The sequence below is a fragment of the Heteronotia binoei genome, chromosome 11, assembly GCF_032191835.1.
Source record: "Heteronotia binoei isolate CCM8104 ecotype False Entrance Well chromosome 11, APGP_CSIRO_Hbin_v1, whole genome shotgun sequence".
NCBI classification, from domain to species: domain Eukaryota; kingdom Metazoa; phylum Chordata; class Lepidosauria; order Squamata; family Gekkonidae; genus Heteronotia; species Heteronotia binoei.
In genome coordinates this window covers 79,066,719-79,084,034 of record NC_083233.1, presented here as the reverse complement: position 1 = coordinate 79,084,034, position 17,316 = coordinate 79,066,719, and the positions used below count along the sequence as shown (strand labels likewise).

Sequence of the window (17,316 nt, the reverse complement as noted above, 5' to 3'; positions counted from 1 at the left end):
TGTTTGACCATTAAGCTGGGAGCATAGTTCATAGCCGCGTGCAGGATGAGGTTCAGTCCCCGGCATCTCCAATTAAAGGAGCTCAGGTATTGGGAAAGGTATTTCTCCACCTAAGCGCCTTGAGGACACCGTGCTAAGCCAAAAGGGTCGATGGTCTGACTGACCCAAGTGCAACGATTGCATATGTTCATATATAAGTTCAGACTTCCCTAATAAAGAGCAGACTTCCACTGTGAATATCTGTCTATACAGGCTTACCCTCGCAACAAATAATAGCACCCCCTTCTTTTCAGTGGGGTTTCTGCGTGTGCAGTAAAAAAATAGCTTTGAGTGACCCGTAAAGACTAAAGGCAGTTTAAAAGCTTGTACACGTGTGAATTTCAGCATCTGTAATCTACAGTTTTTGTCGCTTTCATCCAGGGGCGGAATTCTAGCAGGAGCTCCTTTGCATATTAGGCCACACACTCCTGATGTAGCCAATCCTCCAAGAGCTTACAAAGAAGAGCCTTGTAAGCTCGTGGAGGATTGGCTGCATCAGGAAGGTTGTGGCCTAATATGCAAAGGAGCTCCTGCTAGAATTCCACCTCTGGATGAAACCGCCCCCTCCAGCAAGTGTGCCGAAGGGACGGTGGAGGCGATTCTCAAGCGTTTGTGGCAGAGGAAGGGTTCTGGAGTGCAGGATAACAGTACAAATTAGCAGGGGTGGAATTCTAGCAGGAGCTCCTTTGCTTATTAGGCCACACACCCCTGATGTAGCCAATCCTCCAAGAGCTTACAAAAAAGAGCCCCATGAGCTCTTGGAGGATTGGCTGCATCAGCGGGATGTGGCCTGATAGGCAAAGGCGCTCCTGCTAAAATTCCACCTGTGGTTTCATCCATTCTAGATCAGATCTGGTGAGCGCCACGCCCTCAGCCTCAACGCACTCAGCCTCTACTGTCAAGCCTTTCCATGCTGTCATGAGGGGCATAGGCTCTGTAATGGCTTATATGATGCAGGCAGACATCAGTTGCTTCACTCACACAGCCAGTAATAATGCATTGGGGATACCCTAACACACACTTATGTGAAGATGGTGTTTTCCTAACTGATCTTCAACCACTGTATTGGTTAGGAAGTGAGTTTCTGGGAGAGGATGACAACTTCTCTCATCTTCCACATTGCATTGCCTTCTGTTAAAAATCTCTCCATTGCTGAGCCATGTTAGAGCCTGAAAATTGCCTTTGGTGGGAAGGTTGAAGTTACAGCAGTTATTGAGGACCAGCCGATACCTCCAGCTTCACCCATGCTTTGCATGACAGCCGTGCAACTGAGCTTGGCATGTGTTTCGCGTTGCTTGTTAAAAACTGTTTTTTCAAGAAGTAACAAAACTTGGAAGTTTAGGCTTCTCCCTTCCGCCCTTCTCTATTCTCTGTCTCCAAACCTTATTAACGTTTTTCTTTAAATTCTAATGGATACGATGATATGCAGATTCTGGCATGAATCTTCGTAGGTAAAATTTTTTCATTTTATTTCCGTTTTTGTAAAATCCCAAATAATTTTAGCCAAATATAAAGTCTCAGTCAACTAAAGTAGAACTGAAACTCTCTGTTTAGAATTGTCTCCACTCATAGAGTTCTTTAAGAAAGAAAGAAATCAGTATTTGAAATCTTTTCCTCGGTTTTGAAGCGCCGTTAATAGAATCAGTCTTCACCTAACTTCTGATACTGTTTGACTCTCTCTTTTAGAGAATCTGAGTTAAAAAAAGAAATTGATGAAGAGAGAACTTCCTTACAGAAATCCCTCAGTATTACTAGTGCCTTGATCACAGAGAGAGATGAAGAGCTGGAAAAACTCAGAAATGAGGTACCATTTTAGAAACACTGTCAGCTAACTCTCGGCTTGCGTGCAAAAATACCTCTTTTTCCTCTTGGACAAGTGATCCATATTGACAAATACAACATCACAAAATTGGTACGTGCCATATGAGGGTGTCCTTTGGAAAAATGGTGGGCCTAGATGTGTTAGAACATGGTCTTGCCACTGGAGGACATGCTCAGATGAGCAGCTCAGCAAATGACGTGGGGGGGGGGGCGGTGTTTGCTGAACCTGGAAAACCTACTTTGCAGTGTAGCCAACCAGCAGTCCTAGCGAAATTCATGAGGAGATCAGAATGAGACTGATTGCTCACTGGTGGTTTGGCTCCAGCATCCGGTAGTAGGCAGTCTCCTGTTTCTGGTTTTAGTGACTACTGGTTACCTTAGATAGACCTGCATTTCGCATATTCATGTTTTCGTGCCCTTATAAAATCCCGCGCCCCCCCCCCCCCTTTCAAAACTGCGTATTTCTTTCTCCTTCTCACTTATGCAGGTTACTGTGCTTCGTGGGGAGAATGCCACTGCGAGGAGTTTGCATTTTGTAGTTCAGTCGCTGGAGTCTGATAAGTTGAAACTTGAGCTAAAAGTAAAGAATCTGGAACAGAAGCTCAGAGAGAGCCAGAATGTACCTCCCGGTTCCTCAGGTAAATGCAGCTCTTACTGCATCTTCGCTTTTCCAACTTGCTGAACTCCGAATGGCTGCATGCATCGGTCCCTTCAGAACTAGGAGCAGGAGATAATGCCTGTTACGTTATTGAGTGCTGTCATTTGGTTGCAGGCGTGTTCACGTAAGAATTTCTCTGTCTCTTGTAGTTGCCTAGCATGAGAGGTCTCCTTTTTCTAATCAGAGGGTGAACACAGCTGTCCATTTTCAAATTGGTAGCTGTGCCATAATAATAATAATAATACATTTTATTTATATCCCGCCCTCCCCGCCGAAGCAGGCTCAGGGCAGCTCACAACATATAAATTTCAATTTACAGTAAAACATCAGTACAATTAGAGGTAGTCCCCTGTGTAAGCTCCAGTCGTTTCCAACTCTGGGGTGATGTCGCATCACGATGTTTTCACAGCAGACTTTTTACGGGGTGGTTTGCCATTGCCTCTTCAGTCATCTACACTTTCCGCCCAGCAAGCTGGGGACTCATTTTACCGACTTTGGAAGGCTGGAAGGCTGAGTCAGCCTTGAGCAGGCTACCTGAACCCAGCTTCCACCGGGATCGAATTCAGGTTGTTGGACTGCAGTACTGCAGCTTTACCACTCTGCGCCACAGAGCTCTTCTGTGCCATAGAGGTCATGTAACCAGATGATCTGCATTGTCTTTCCAAATGGCAGAAAGAATCTTAGCCATATGTCTGCCCTTGATCAAAAATGTGGGAAGATGGGTGATGGAACAGTCCTGCTCACCACCAAATTGTGGGCTCTCGAAGAGTCTTAAATGGGTTTAGTCTGTCAATAACACAGGTATCTGAAGAGAGCCAGTTTGGTGTAGTGGTTAAGTGTCCAGACTCTTATCTGGGAGAACCGGGTTCGATTCCCCACTCCTCCTCTTGCACCTGCTAGCATGGCCTTGGGTCAGCCATAGCTCTGGCAGAGGTTGTCCTTGAAAGGGCAGCTGCTGGGAGAGCCCTCTCCAGCCCCACCCACCTCACAGGGTGTCTGTTGTGGGGGAGGAAGGGAAAGGAGATTGTGAGCCGCTCTGAGACTCTTCGGAGTGGAGGGCGGGATATAAATCCAATATCTTCATCTACCTCACAGGGTGTCTGTTGTGGGGGAGGAAGGGAAAGGAGATTGTGAGCCGCTCTGAGACTCTTCGGAGTGGAGGGCGGGATATAAATCCAATATCTTCAACTTCTTCTTCTTCATCATACCTTTTCTCTCTCTTCCAAGATGACATAGTTGGTGGCACCACCCAGGATGAAAGCGCCCAGGAAAGCCAGGTATGGTTTCTGAGGTGTTGGGACCATGCAGCAGCAGTGTGTTTCGCGTCATTATTCTCATTGGTTTATCGTATGTAGTAGTAACGTCTTGTAAAAGCGTTATATAAAAATCATAAGTCAATCACTCAAGTCATTTGGTCTCCTCTGAATGAACCTGGTAGGACTGTCCACTTATTGTGCCACTTTGTACATTACAAATATGCCTGTTTCAATCTGAGATCCAGCTGCAAAGGCTTAACCAGTCATATGCAAAAAAAAAAAAAAATTAATGACAGATCATTTTTTTTCTCGCTGTATTGGCGAAGCTCTACTACTGACTGCATCAGCTAAAGGCTTTCTGGAAGTTTAAAGTGGTAAGGAACAAAGGGGCCATAGCACTACACAGCACTCTAAAGACAAATCCATTGCAGTTACTTTTCTATTACCTGTGCGCAAACCTTATGCACGAACGTGTAATTTTCAAGTAGGATAAGCCCCTTCACTATTGTCAAACATTGCTAAGTATGAATACTTAAGCCAGTTTGGTGTAGTGGTTAAGTGCACGGGCTCTTATCTGGGAGAACGGGTTTGATTCCCCACTCCTCCACTTGCACCTGCTGGAATGGCCTCGGGTTAGCCATAGCTCTCGCAGGAGTTGTCCTTGAAAGGGCAGCTGCTGGGAGAGCTCTCTTCGCCACACCTACCTCACAGGGTGTCTGTTGAGGGCGGGGGGAGGTAAAGGAGATTGTGACTGCTCTGAGATTCAGAGTGCAGGGCAGGATATAAATCCAATATCATCATCATCTTCTAGCATCTTTCACAAATGGGGAATTTTAGCAGCAATTTGTAAATGCAACAGTCACTTCCAGACTTGATTACTGTAACTCACTCTGCTCAGGCCTACCCTTGAATCTGATTTGAAAGCTTCAGTGGGTACAAAATGCAGTGGTGCACCTGCTGATGGGAATGTCTGTGCAGGTGTACATTCAGCCAGTGTTGCGCCAGCTGCGTTGGTTGCCAGTTGATTACCGAATCAGATTCAAGGTCATGGTACTTAAGGCTGTGTGCCCAGGGACCAGTAGGGTGGAATATAAATCTCAAAAACAAATGAAAAAGATGCTGCTTCAGCAGAAATCACAGAAATCAGGACTATTTCAAAATACTGCTTTGTTCGTCTTTGTGGCTTCTGTGCAGTCCCACGTGGGGGGATTGCCTGAGGGCAGGCCTGCCGCAGAAAAGATTTCCAAAGCTTTCTAACAGACTAGGAGCACCCCTCCTCCCTCTGGCGCTTTCCCGCTCAACTGATCACATGACCAGTTCTCTTTTTGCCGCCCCTTGGAGAGCATCTCCACTGCTGTTCTTTTTTCCTCACCTCACTTTTGAGTCTGACGATATTTTTTTCCCTCAAAGGTTTTTTTCATGTTTGTCATCAATACTAATTTTAATGAAGAATAAACTACATTTTAATAGGAAATGCTTCCAGATTTCCTCAGGATGGAGCCAACAGCCATTTTAGAACGGTGCTCTTAAACGTCCATTCCCTGTGCCTTAACTGCCCAGTGGTCCACACAACACGGCTGCCTGCTCTTGCTGACACACATTTCCCCTGAAAGCACATATAGGGACAGAGCTGGACTGAGAAGAGCTCCTTTTTAAAAGGAAGGAGTGACAAGCGTGACCGATTTTATAAGCCCTCCACTAAAATTGATCACCCGGTCGTTACTTCTGTTGTCAAAATTTACCTTTCAGAAAACGGCACAGTAGGCATAGGGAAGGTTTTCAATAAATGTTGGTTTTTTTATTTAAACAAACTGGCATTGAAGGGGATCGATACATACATAGGTTTCTGGGATTTAAAAGACGTAGGCAGACAGTTAAAACTGAACACAGAACTACTTCTGAGGTAACTGACTTCACAAGATACAGTGTTTCCCTTAAATGGGTTTAACTTTTCCTGAAGGTGTCATCGATGTTAAAGGTTTATCTTTTGGTAACTGTTCTCACTTCATAATTTCACAATCTTGAGTGTACCCTGCTTTGTCCCTTTGGTGATAAGACCAAGGTGTCTCCAGTAGACCTCCACCTCTGGCAAGATGGTTACTATCTGCCCTTTCAGATAAATAACCTGGGCCTTTGGCACCTTTCACTGCCATCTCAAAACCCTTTGCCAAATCCTGATCTTCCAGACTTCCAGGCTTTCCCCCCTTGGACACTAAGCTTAATTCAGGAAACTGGTTTCCTTCTCAAGATGTAATAGAAGGTACATAGATGTTCTTCCAAGATCTTGCCAATGTCACTTTTGCTGCTGCTAACTGCATTGCAATTAATTCTTTGCAAACCAAGGGTATTTTTAAAGTATCCCAATTATATAATATAATCGATTCTACTGAAAGGGGTATAATATAGGATGTAACATTAGAACATAAGAGGAGCCACGTTGAATCAGGCCAATGAACCATTCAGTCCAACACTCTGTGTCACTGTAGATTTTGCAAATATTGTAGATTTGCTCCTGAACTTTTTTTCCAAGATTCCAAAATAAATGGACATGACCACCAGCGCTTATAAGAATCTGTAGCGCCACAGTTTTTCCAGCACAAAGGGGATATTGATGTATGCATAACCAGGGCTTCTTTTGTAGCAGGAATTCCTTTGCATATTAGGCCACACACCCCTGATGTAGCCAATCCTCCTGTTCGAAGAGCCCTGTAAGCTCTTGGAGGATTGGCTATATCAGGGGTGTGTGGCCTAATATGCAAAGGAGTTCTGCTACAAAAAAAAGCCCTGTGCATAACTAAACAACTGTTTATAAAGCAATCCTCCGTGGTCTCTTTCTTTGAGAGATTCACACTCACCTCCATCATTGAGCTTGCTAGTCTCCCCACATGCGACTGCATAGAAGCCACAAAGATAAAAACTTACCTGTAGCCGTTGTTCATTGAATGGCCTTCTGTGCAGGCACACATCCCTCCCTCCTGCCCCGCTGTGAACTTCCTGGGACCTTGTTGTCTTAGGGTCTCCGGTGGTGGCATGGAAAAAACGGAGAGAGTAGCTCTCCTAGTCATGTGATTGCTGTGGCAGGAGAGCGTCAGAGGGAGGAGGGGCGTGCCTAGTCTGTTAGAAAGCTTGGAAATCTTTTCCACGTCAGGCCTGCCATAAGGAAGTTCCCATGTGTGCCTGCACAAAAACCACTTGATGAACAACAGTTCCAGGTAGTCTCAGACCTGTTTTTTTATTGGGTTGGAAATGAGTGATGTGGAAGAGGGGGAAGCTCAGAGAGGATATCCAGCAAGCTTGCTTCTTGGGGACACGCTGCATATAGACTTGTTAGTAAATAGTGTAACAAACCTACTAACCTGTGTTTTCTTTCCCTTTTGTTCTTTGCACTCGTCTGCCGCTGGGAACGCTTTCCTTCAATCAGCATATGGTTTGTTTCAGCTTTCTCTGCTTTAATTTTGTTTTGTTTTTGATTGGCTTTGTGAGTTTTAATCGTGTTGGTCTAGCTCAGCGGAGCAGTTTTTATTTTTTTCTTAACTTTTGTCAAGCCGTCCCTTTCTGAAGTGGACAGAAGCAACCCAGTCAGGGCTGGCGTTAGAGACAGGCCTTGCTGTGCATTCCCATGGCCTTAGGAAGGCTTGTCCCTCTGCAGCAGCAGCTACAGCCTGCCCTGACTCGCTGAGAGACAGCTGTGGTGGTGCTGGGCTTTCCTCCTTTGGCAATCCCTACAGGTGGAGGGTGAAGATACTGGCTCCTTTGCTTCCTCTTCCTCCCCTCCTCTGCCAGATACCTGGGAGCAGGAAGAGCTGTGAGTGCTCCATAGCTGTTCCCTCTCCTGCCCAAGGTAGCTGCGATGGCTGACTTGGAGCCAGTTTGGTGTAGTGGTTAAGCACACGGACTCTTATCTGGTAGAGCCGGGTTTGATTTCCCACTCCTCCACTTGCAGCTGCTGGAATGGCCTTGGGTCAGCCACAGCTCTCGCAGAGCTGTCCTTGAATGGGCAGCTTCTGGGAGAGCTCTCTCAGCCCCACCAGTTTGCTGTAGTGGTTAAGTGAGCGGACTCTTATCTGGGCGAACCGGGTTGGATTCCCCACTCCTCCACTTGCAGCTGCTGGAATGGCCTTGGGTCAGCCATAGCTCTCTTATCTGGGAGAACCGGGTTGGATTCCCCACTCCTCCACTTGCAGCTGCTGGAATGGCCTTGGGTCAGCCACAACTCTGTCAGAAGCTGTTGTGGAGAGGAGAGAGCAGTCTCTGTCTGGCCAGGGCTTTTTTTGAGCAGGAACGCACAGGAACGCAGTTCTGGTTGGCTTGGTATCAGAGGGTGTGGTCTAATATTCTAATAAGTTCCTGCTGGGCCTTTTCTACAAAAAAGCTCTTTGCGAAACAATGGTGCTGTCAGGGGGTGTGGCCTAATATGCAAATGAGTTCCTGCTGGGCTTTTCCCCCCTAACCAAAAAAGCTCTCAGCCCCACCTACTCCGCAGGGTGTCTGTTGTGGGGAGGGGAAGGGAGAGGAGATTGTAAGCCACTCTGAGGCACCTTTGGGGAGCGAGGGGCAGGGTATAAATCCAATCTTTTCCTGATTCTTTGCTGCTGCTGGGAGCAACAGCCGCCATTCCATGGGGGGCGGGCAGCCAAGTGAGCAGTGGTTACTGCTTCTAGCAGCCGTGGCCGTTCATTTACCTGGGCAGATGAGTACAATAATAAAATTATAATAATAAAATTTTTATTTATATCCCGCCCTCCCCGCCGAAGCAGGCTCAGGGCGGCTAACAACATATCCATATAATTATACAATGGTTTAAAATCACATTAATCTTAAAAACATTCCAATTTAAAACAAATGCGGATACAGATACATTTCAGGTGCTAATTCTGTTCATAAAAATAATGGTGATACAAGTCACCTAGCATCAGTCGCTCAGCCGGCAAAGGCCATCCTGAAAAGGGTGGACTCGCAGGCCCTGCGGAACTGGTCAAGGCTCCGCAGGGCTCGCACTTCTTCCGGGAGCTGGTTCCATAGGTGTGGAGCTGCGATAGAGAAGGCCCGTGTGCGAGTATTTTGTAGTTTTGCCTCCTTTGGTCCGGGGATAGCCAGCTGGTTCTTCCCTGCTGACCTCAGTGCTCTCTGGGGCTCGTATGGGGAAAGACGGTCCCTCAAGTAGGCAGGTCCTTGGCCATATAGGGCTTTAAAAGTAATAACAAACGCAATGATAAATGGAAGCAGCTGCTGCTGTTTGCTTACCTGGCCCCTCCCAACCTAGCTGTTTCACAGCTGCGCCAGGAAGGTTCCCTTCTAGGCAGCATCTTGCTAAGGGCTCCCACCCCCCCAACCTAGACCCTGATGGAGGCTGCCACAAGCCCTGCTTTGGTCACCCTTACGAAGCATTTAGGCTCCTGAGGTGGCGGTAATGAAGCGTTATGAACAGCATTCCCACAAGCTGCTAGGTGCCGAGCCTACCAGTTCGATGATTTGTTTAAGAAATCAGTCACGATCATCTTCCGTTAGTTTCTGCCATGCTACTGCTATAAGAAGATGGAGCCATTGAATTTAGAATTGTGGCGGAGGGGGAGAGTTCCTGTTAAAAAAGATTTGTGGGAAATTTCCTCACAATTGGGCTGGCCTCATGGGCCGCTGCAGGCAGTCACTGGTAAGCAGAATTCTTGCCCCTGGCTCGCAACATGTTTTGCACCAATCACTGCTGTCACAGAAGACAGACGTTTTCCAGGTGTGTCAATTCACATTTGCACATTCCTCTGTAGTTAAGCTGATTAATGCTCTGTGATTCCTAGAAGTGCACAGGGTCTGTCTGTTTCTTAGCCACGAATAACTTAAGTCAGTGGAGTTTGTTTGGCCTTGACAGTCAGTTCTTGCCTTGCAGGTTGCTTGTACTGGTGTTTTTGTTTTTGCTAAAGGTTCATCCTAAACTATCATAATTATTAAAACTGTCTCTTTTTAAAACCTTCAAAGCCCTCTATGGTCAGGGACCTGCCTATCTACGGGACCGCCTTTCCCCATATATCCCCCAGAGAGCACTGCGATCAGGGACAAAAAATCTGCTGTCTGCCCCTGGCCCAAAAGAAGCCAGGCTATGTACAACAAGATCCAGGGCCTTTTCGGTGGCAGCACCAGAACTTTGGAACACCCTTCCAGAAGCCATAAGGGCCCTGCGGGATTTGTCTGCGTTCCGCAGGGCCTGTAAGACCGAATTGTTTAAGCAGGCTTTTGCGGTTTGATCGAAAAAGGGCTGCCACCGGACATCCTACAGGATGCTGGCGATCATAGTCGAGAAGTCACTCCGCCTATACTGGACTGAAATAGCGCTATAGAACGGTTTTAAAGTTGATATATGTAAATTATGGTTTTATATGTTTTATTGGATTGATTGTTTTTATAATGTTGTGAGCCGCCCTGAGTCCACTCGCGGAGAGGGCGGGATATAAATGCGAAGTAATAGATAAATAAATAATAAATTTTTCCCCCCTGCTGTCTTCAAACTCTAGATCGACTTCCTAAATTCCGTAATAATAGATCTTCAGAGGAAGAATGAAGAGCTGAAGTTGAAAGTGGAAGTGATGTCTGAGGCAGCTCTCAACAGCAATGAGGAAGAAGTCGTTAATTATGACAGGTATTTTGATACCAGCTTAACCGTCACTGTTGCATTCCGTATTCAGGCTGTTTAGGCAGCCTGCACAAGATGCCGACCACAGACCCCTTAAGTCAGTGTCGAGTGAATTACGCCTTTATCGCCTTTAATTTTATAGACACTCTTTGGTAAGTCGCAAGACTTACCACAATTTCTCATAACAAAATGTTGTTCTCAGCCGCTAAATTCATGAGACTAACACCCAGTGTTTATAGCGTTTATTTCTTTAGGAACCCAAAATACAGTACAAGAAAAACCATTTCCAGCTCTCAGATTATAAAACTAATAAGCTCTACCTTATAAACTTATAAGCTCTTATGCATTATACCTGCCAAGATCTAAGTCCTTTTGAGCATTGCAGATATTAAGTCCCCAAAAAGCTTTAAGAAAATCTAAGTTCTCTTAGCAGATATCTAACAGAGATCTCTACAAGAGAAAAGCTCTTTTTGACTGGCACCCCAGACAGCATTTAGCTCTCTGAGATGGCTGCAAGAAATAGCGTGAAATTCAGCCTTTTTATAGTATTTAAATATGTGGACCCCTTTTCCATCAAAGACTTTTAAAAATATAAACATCTTGCCTATAAATCGTTGTTTTGACATATCACTCAACGCCCAGAGAACAGAAGCACTTGTTAGCTAATTTCCATAAGTCTTTCCATAAGCCATCTGGACTTCAGATAATATCCAGATAGAAAATCTTGATAAGCTCAAGTTCCTAGCTCTGGTAAACCTAAACAATTTCCATGCCAATGGTGCTCAGTTCTGTCCCCCTCCCATCTCAATGGCCTCATTTACACCTTTTCTGTCCTAAGATACACTCTTTCAGGCAGCTATGTCCTGCAAAGCATCCTGGGGCTTGTAGTCAGTAAGTGTTTTGAGTGCTTCAAACAGTAAATGAATGTTTTTCTGCGACAGTCAGGAATAGTAAGCCAGCTCAAAGTGTTCTAGTCCACTCTCGTATTACAGGAGCTCTCAGGCTTTCCTCCACTAGGGCAGGGGTCCCTAGCCTGGTGCCTGGGAGCATCATGGTGCATGCCCACCAAGTGTTTTCAAAAGTGGGTTGGGCTTCTGATTGCTATTTGAGATCCATTTGGCTGTAAAGATTAAAATAACATTTCAGCAACAGCAGTCACTACAGCATTGGTTTTATTCTCTCTCTCGGACTCTTCTTTCCCAGTGTACTTTTGAAATTCACCCCTCTTATCCCCTGTACTTGGGCTTCCCAGGGGGCCATTATGTGCGTGTGCCCATCACTTTGTGTTAGAATTCAAAATCTGCCCACAGGCGCAAAAAGCTTGGGGACCGCTGTTCAAGACCCTTTCTCTGGTTGTGGGCAGCAGTGTGGATAGTGCCGTTCCTCTGAATTCCCTAACACTGTGAATGGGATGCCTGTTGATGGATAGGGAGACTGGAATAGCTACTCGGTGTGAGACCAAAGGAGACTTTGACCTTTCAAGGACGTAGAATGGTGGGGTGGCTTCGTTCATGACTTCAGTAGCACCTTAAAGACAAAGGGTATGAGCTTTTGCGAGCGAGTGAGCAGTGACTCACGAAAGCACCTATCCTGTCACAAATGTTGTTCGTCTTTAAGGTGCTGCTGGACTCTTGCTCTGTTCTGCTACAGACAAACCTGGCTACCCATCTTGATCTACCTTGTTCATGACTTGTCAGGCTGCAGAAGAGCTTCAGACAATGCTCTTTGAAAACAAAAATGTCTAAAGCCTTAGTATAAATTTCAGGCTACTCGCTTCTCCAGTAAAGGTTAGCGTAGCCCGGGGTGTCAAACTCATTTGTAATGAGGGCCGAATCTGACATAAAGGAGACTTTGTCAGGCCAGGTCAGGCGGGACCATGTATGTACCTATTTAAGATAGGTAGCAGAGATATAAACTTTATAAAGGACACAGACTAACGCAATTATTTTTAAAAAACTTAAAACATGCTGGAAACATTAGCACTTGTTGGTCTTAAAGGTGCTTTCTTTGTATTTCTCCCATGAGATCCCGAGAACTGGGCAAAGGAAGCTCTGGCTCTTTCCTTCCTTCCCCAGGGGACTAGGAGAGGGAGGAGCCTCAGGCAATAGAAGGAAGAGAGTCTTGGCTCAGTAGCTCTGCTGTGCGATTGAGGGGGCCAGGCAAAGCAAGCTGTTCCTTCACCCCCTTCCTCCCCAAGGGAGGAGTCTCAGCCAATGGAGAAATAGAGGTTTTGCTCTATAGCTTCTGTGCAATTGAGCAAGCCTGCCAAAGCAGAAGAGAGAGAGAGAGAAGGAAGCAGATGACAGCTAATTGCTTGGGGGCCTGATTCAGCCCCTGGGCCACATGTTTGACACCCCTTGTAGCCAAAAGGTGTTTTAGGGCCTGAAAAGAGGCTTCAAGTTCCTGGTTTGCAATTAGCAGTAATTTCATGGGGGAGGGTTGGAAGAGAGCCCAGAATGTTTCTTAATATTCAGCTTGCATTTTAATTGATCCATCAGGTAACAAAATCTTCCCCTCCACAACCTTTTACCCCCTGGAATTTTTGATTTCCTGTAATCTTTCACTAGAATCGTATAACTATTTTTGGCCAAACAAAAAAAAAAAAAGTGATGATAAGCCGAGGGGTGGGAGTGGGGACCGCAACGAAATGAACCTTCCTCATTTTGATTTTGGCAGTGAGGAAGAGAACCCCACTAAGAAGAAGCCTCGCCTTTTCTGTGACATCTGCGACTGCTTCGACCTTCACGACACCGAAGACTGTCCAACTCAAGCGCAGGTTCCGGATGAGCCTCCACACTCAACTTACCACGGCAGCCGGAAAGAAGAGCGCCCCTACTGTGAAATTTGCGAGGTGTTTGGGCACTGGGCCACAAACTGCAACGACGACGAGACCTTTTGATGCACCTGAGGACCGGGGGGAAAGGAACTTGCTCGGCGTGTTTGTCAAACAGCGTACCCGTCAGCAATTTGGCTGTGCAAAGAAAGATAGAGCGGCAGCCCCTGCCCGCAACCAACAATAGAAATAGCTTCATCTTTCACTACAAAATATTTTATTCTGTCCTTCCTGAGCTAAAATCAAATACTTTTTACTAGGCAGTTGTCCGCCATTTTCCTTTCCAGTTCTTGGGTTTGCGCCGTCTCTAAGGGGAAGGTTCTCTGGGTTGTGACACTGACTTATAGGAAATGAAAAACACCCTTAGTTTCTGCTTATTTAAAGACCTTTTAAAAAATATGCTGTTAATTTTCATATTTGCACTAAGCTCTTAAAGCTCTGTTTGTATGTTTTTTAGAGTTTTGTAAAGCTTTCGACACTGGAATGAGTTTGAGAGATGAGCTCTTTTTTAATTTTCATCTGCTCGGTTATCTCTTGATCAAAGAATTTGTAAGCTCTGGTGCGCTACCTAGAGATCTGTAGTGCCTTTATTTCAGCAAGATTTCTTAACGGCGTGAAATATTGTTTAAACAAAATATCATTAAGCAGGTAAAGCTACTGTTGGGAATCTTTTTTTTTTATACAGAAAATTCTATGCTGTGCACATTGATGGAATCCCTTCCCAGGTTCTTTCCTTTCCTGTAAAGTTGTACATACGTACATATATAAATATATATAAGAAAAGAATTATATTTTGGAAAACTTTCTTATTGTTCTTGGCGTTTCGATTCATCTGAACGGACCTCTTTGTGCACACCACAGTAACTTTATGTAATGACTTAACAGCCTCAGTTTTGGGAGATTTTTTTTACTGGCTTCCTGATTGCGCGTGTGTGTGTGCGTGTGTGTATATGAGTGCATGTAATGAAAAAAAAAATCTTCCAGCAGATTTGTATCCTGTAACAGGTTTTTGTTAAACATCCGTTCAGAAATCAAAACCTTTTTTTTGATGAATGATTTATTTATTTCCCCACCCTCTTCTGGGACTTTTGTTCCAGACGAATGTAAAACGAGGAAATTCAGTGTTTAGGAAATCTTGAATTTTCTAAGAGATTAAAACTCTATGAGAAAAGTGGGCGGAGCTCTGCTATGCTGATTTCTATGTGTTGTTCCTGATGAGATTACCCTGTCTCGGAGTTGGTGATGTGTACGACTTAACTTGAGTTAAAGTTGATGCCATAGTAAGTTGGTTTTAAATCTCTTGTTTTTTGAATGTCTCAAACCATAAATGTAAAAAAAAAGATGAACTATATCTCTCCTGCTGTCTGTACATTATTGAGAAATCTAACTCTTGTATAACTGGGTGTATATTATATATATGTATATGCCTTTGGTGTATTTTTTTTTCTCCAGATTACAGACAGTATTTGGCAGATGAGTATAAAAGTCAATCTTATGTAATTTGTTTGAAATTTGGAGTCATGAATGTATTACAGTGATAGAAACAAAACAAAGCAGGGAAATCAGTATTAAACTTTAATCCAAGTGTACTGTATCTTTAATAAAATGGTTATTCTCTTGCCAGAAGTGTCGCGGTCTTCCTTTGCCTCAAAGATATTTCGTTTTGTTTTTTAAAGAGTGGTGTCTGAAACAGAAGATGTGCCTGAGAAAACCAGTTTGGAGAAGGCTTTCACTGCAGGCAGAATGGGGCCTGCAAATGAACATAACAGAACATAAAAGAAGCCATGTTGGATCAGGACAATGGCCCATCCGGTCCAACACTCTGTGTCACATAAGAACATAAGAAAAGCCATGTTGGATCAGGCCAATGGCCCCTCCAGTCCAACACTCTGTGTCACATAAGAACATAACAGAAGCCATGTTGGATGAGACCAATGGCCCATCCAGTCCAACACTCTGTGTCACATAAGAACATAAGAAGAAGAAGAAGAAGATATTGGATTTATATCCCGCCCTCCACTCCGAAGAGTCTCAGAGCGGCTCACAATCTCCTTTACCTTCCTCCCCCACAACAGACACCCTGTGAGGTGGGTGGGGCTGGAGAGGGCTCTCACAGCAGCTGCCCTTTCAAGGACAACCTCTGCCAGAGCTATGGCTGACCCAAAGCCATTCCAGCAGGTGCAAGTGGAGGAGTGGGGAATCAAACCCGGTTCTCCCAGATAAGAGTCCGCACACTTAACCACTACACCAAACTGGCAACAAGAGAAGCCATGTTGGATCAGGCCAATGGCCCATCCAGTCCAACACTCTGTGTCACAGTGGCCAAAAAAAACAGGTGCCATCAGGAGGTCCATCAGTGGGGCCAGGACACTAGAAGCCATCCCACTGCTGCCTCCCAAGCACCAAGAATACAGAGCATCACTGCCCCAGACATAGAAGAGAAGCCATGTTGGATCAGGCCAACTGCCCCAAGAGAAGCCATGTTGGATCAGGCCAATGGCCCATCCGGTCCAACACTCTGTGTCACATAAGAACATAAGAGAAGCCATGTTGGATCAGGCCAGTGGCCCATCCAGTCCAACACTGTGTCAGTGGCCAAAAACCCCCAGGTGCCATCAGAAGGTCCATCAGTAGGGCCAGGACACTAGAAGGCCTTGCACTGTTGCCCCTCCTAAGCACCAAGAATACAGAGCATCACTGCCACAGACAGAGTTCCAACAATACATTGTGGCTAATAGCCACTGATGGACCTCTGTTCCATATGTTTATCCAATCCCCTCTTGAAGCTGGCTATGCTTGTAGCTACCACTACCTCCTGTGAGTAAGAGAGAATTATAGAATAGACCCTGAAATTTAGAACAAGCTTTGAAATAGCTTACTGGAGATAGTAAAAGAAATACGAAGAGGCTTAACAAGGGATAGGATTCCTTCCTTCACTGAGAGTCCTGTAAAATGAGTCCCAAATTGAAAGCTGAATCTGCCATTTCTGCCACTTTCTCCAGTGACAAGTTTAATTCAGCTATTTGTTCAGTAAGTGGTTGTATTACGGTGGTAACCTTATTGGTCAGATTTGTTTCCAAATTGTGGATAGCTTCCTGATGGAATGCAGTCGAATAGTCCGCTCTGCAGTTCATAAGAACATCAGAGAAGCCATGTTGGATCAGGCCAATGGCCCATCCAGTCCAACACTCTGTGTCACATAAGAGAAGCCATGTTGGATCAGGCCAATGGCTCCTCCAGTCCAACACTCTGTGTCACATAAGAACATAAGAGAAGCCATGTTGGATCAGGCCAAAGGCCCATCCAGTCCAACACTCTGTGTCACATAAGAACATGAGAGAAGCCATGTTGGATCAGACCAGTGGCCCATCCAGTCCAACACTCTGTGTCACATAAGAACATAAGAGAAGCCATGTTGGATCAGGCCAGTGGCCCATCCAGTCCAACACTCTGTGTCACATAAGAACATAAGAGAAGCCATGTTGGATCAGGTCAATGACTCCTCCAGTCCAACACTCTGTGTCACATAAGAGAAGCCATGTTGGATCAGGCCAATGGCCCCTCCAGTCCAACACTCTGTGTCACATAAGAACATAAGAGAAGCCATGTTGGATTAGGCCAGTGGCCCATCCAGTCCAACACTCTGTGTCACATAAGAACATAAGAGAAGCCATGTTGGATCAGGCCAATGGTCCATCCAGTCCAGCACTCTGTGTCACACAGTGGCCAACATATGTTTGTGTGTATATATGCTCTCCAGAGTTCTACAACAAATTCTTCACATAGCTACATGAAAGTGTCCTGTGGGTGTTACTCATGGAGATAAAAGTATCCATTCAGCTGACCAGTAATCAATACAAAGGGTCCAGTTTCAGTATCTTGATCCACAGATGAGCTTTGCACCCAGAGCAATATCCTCTTAAATTATCAGCTTATACCTAGAGGAGAAGAAATTCTTAAAGAGTGGAATGCCCAAGCCTCTTGTTTTTGTTGAATAAGCATCTTATGTCTTTCTCAGGAGGCATTACTTAACAATATTGAGAGGTGATATGATCACCATCTCCAAGTACTTTAAGGGTTGTTAGAG

At 45.2% G+C, this 17,316-nt stretch overlaps 1 protein-coding gene across 1 annotated transcript in view; it reads left to right on the top strand.

The window, feature by feature from the left end:
- Positions 1 to 14,855, top strand: part of CLIP1 (CAP-Gly domain containing linker protein 1) — a 137,836-nt gene extending 122,981 nt beyond the window's left edge. Inside the window, 5 exon segments of the mRNA XM_060249169.1 lie at positions 1,726 to 1,843; positions 2,348 to 2,498; positions 3,746 to 3,795; positions 10,278 to 10,402; positions 13,073 to 14,855. Of these exon segments, the coding sequence (XP_060105152.1) occupies positions 1,726 to 1,843; positions 2,348 to 2,498; positions 3,746 to 3,795; positions 10,278 to 10,402; positions 13,073 to 13,295 (667 nt within the window). The 3' untranslated portion in view covers positions 13,296 to 14,855.
- Positions 14,856 to 17,316: the final 2,461 nt, after the last annotated feature.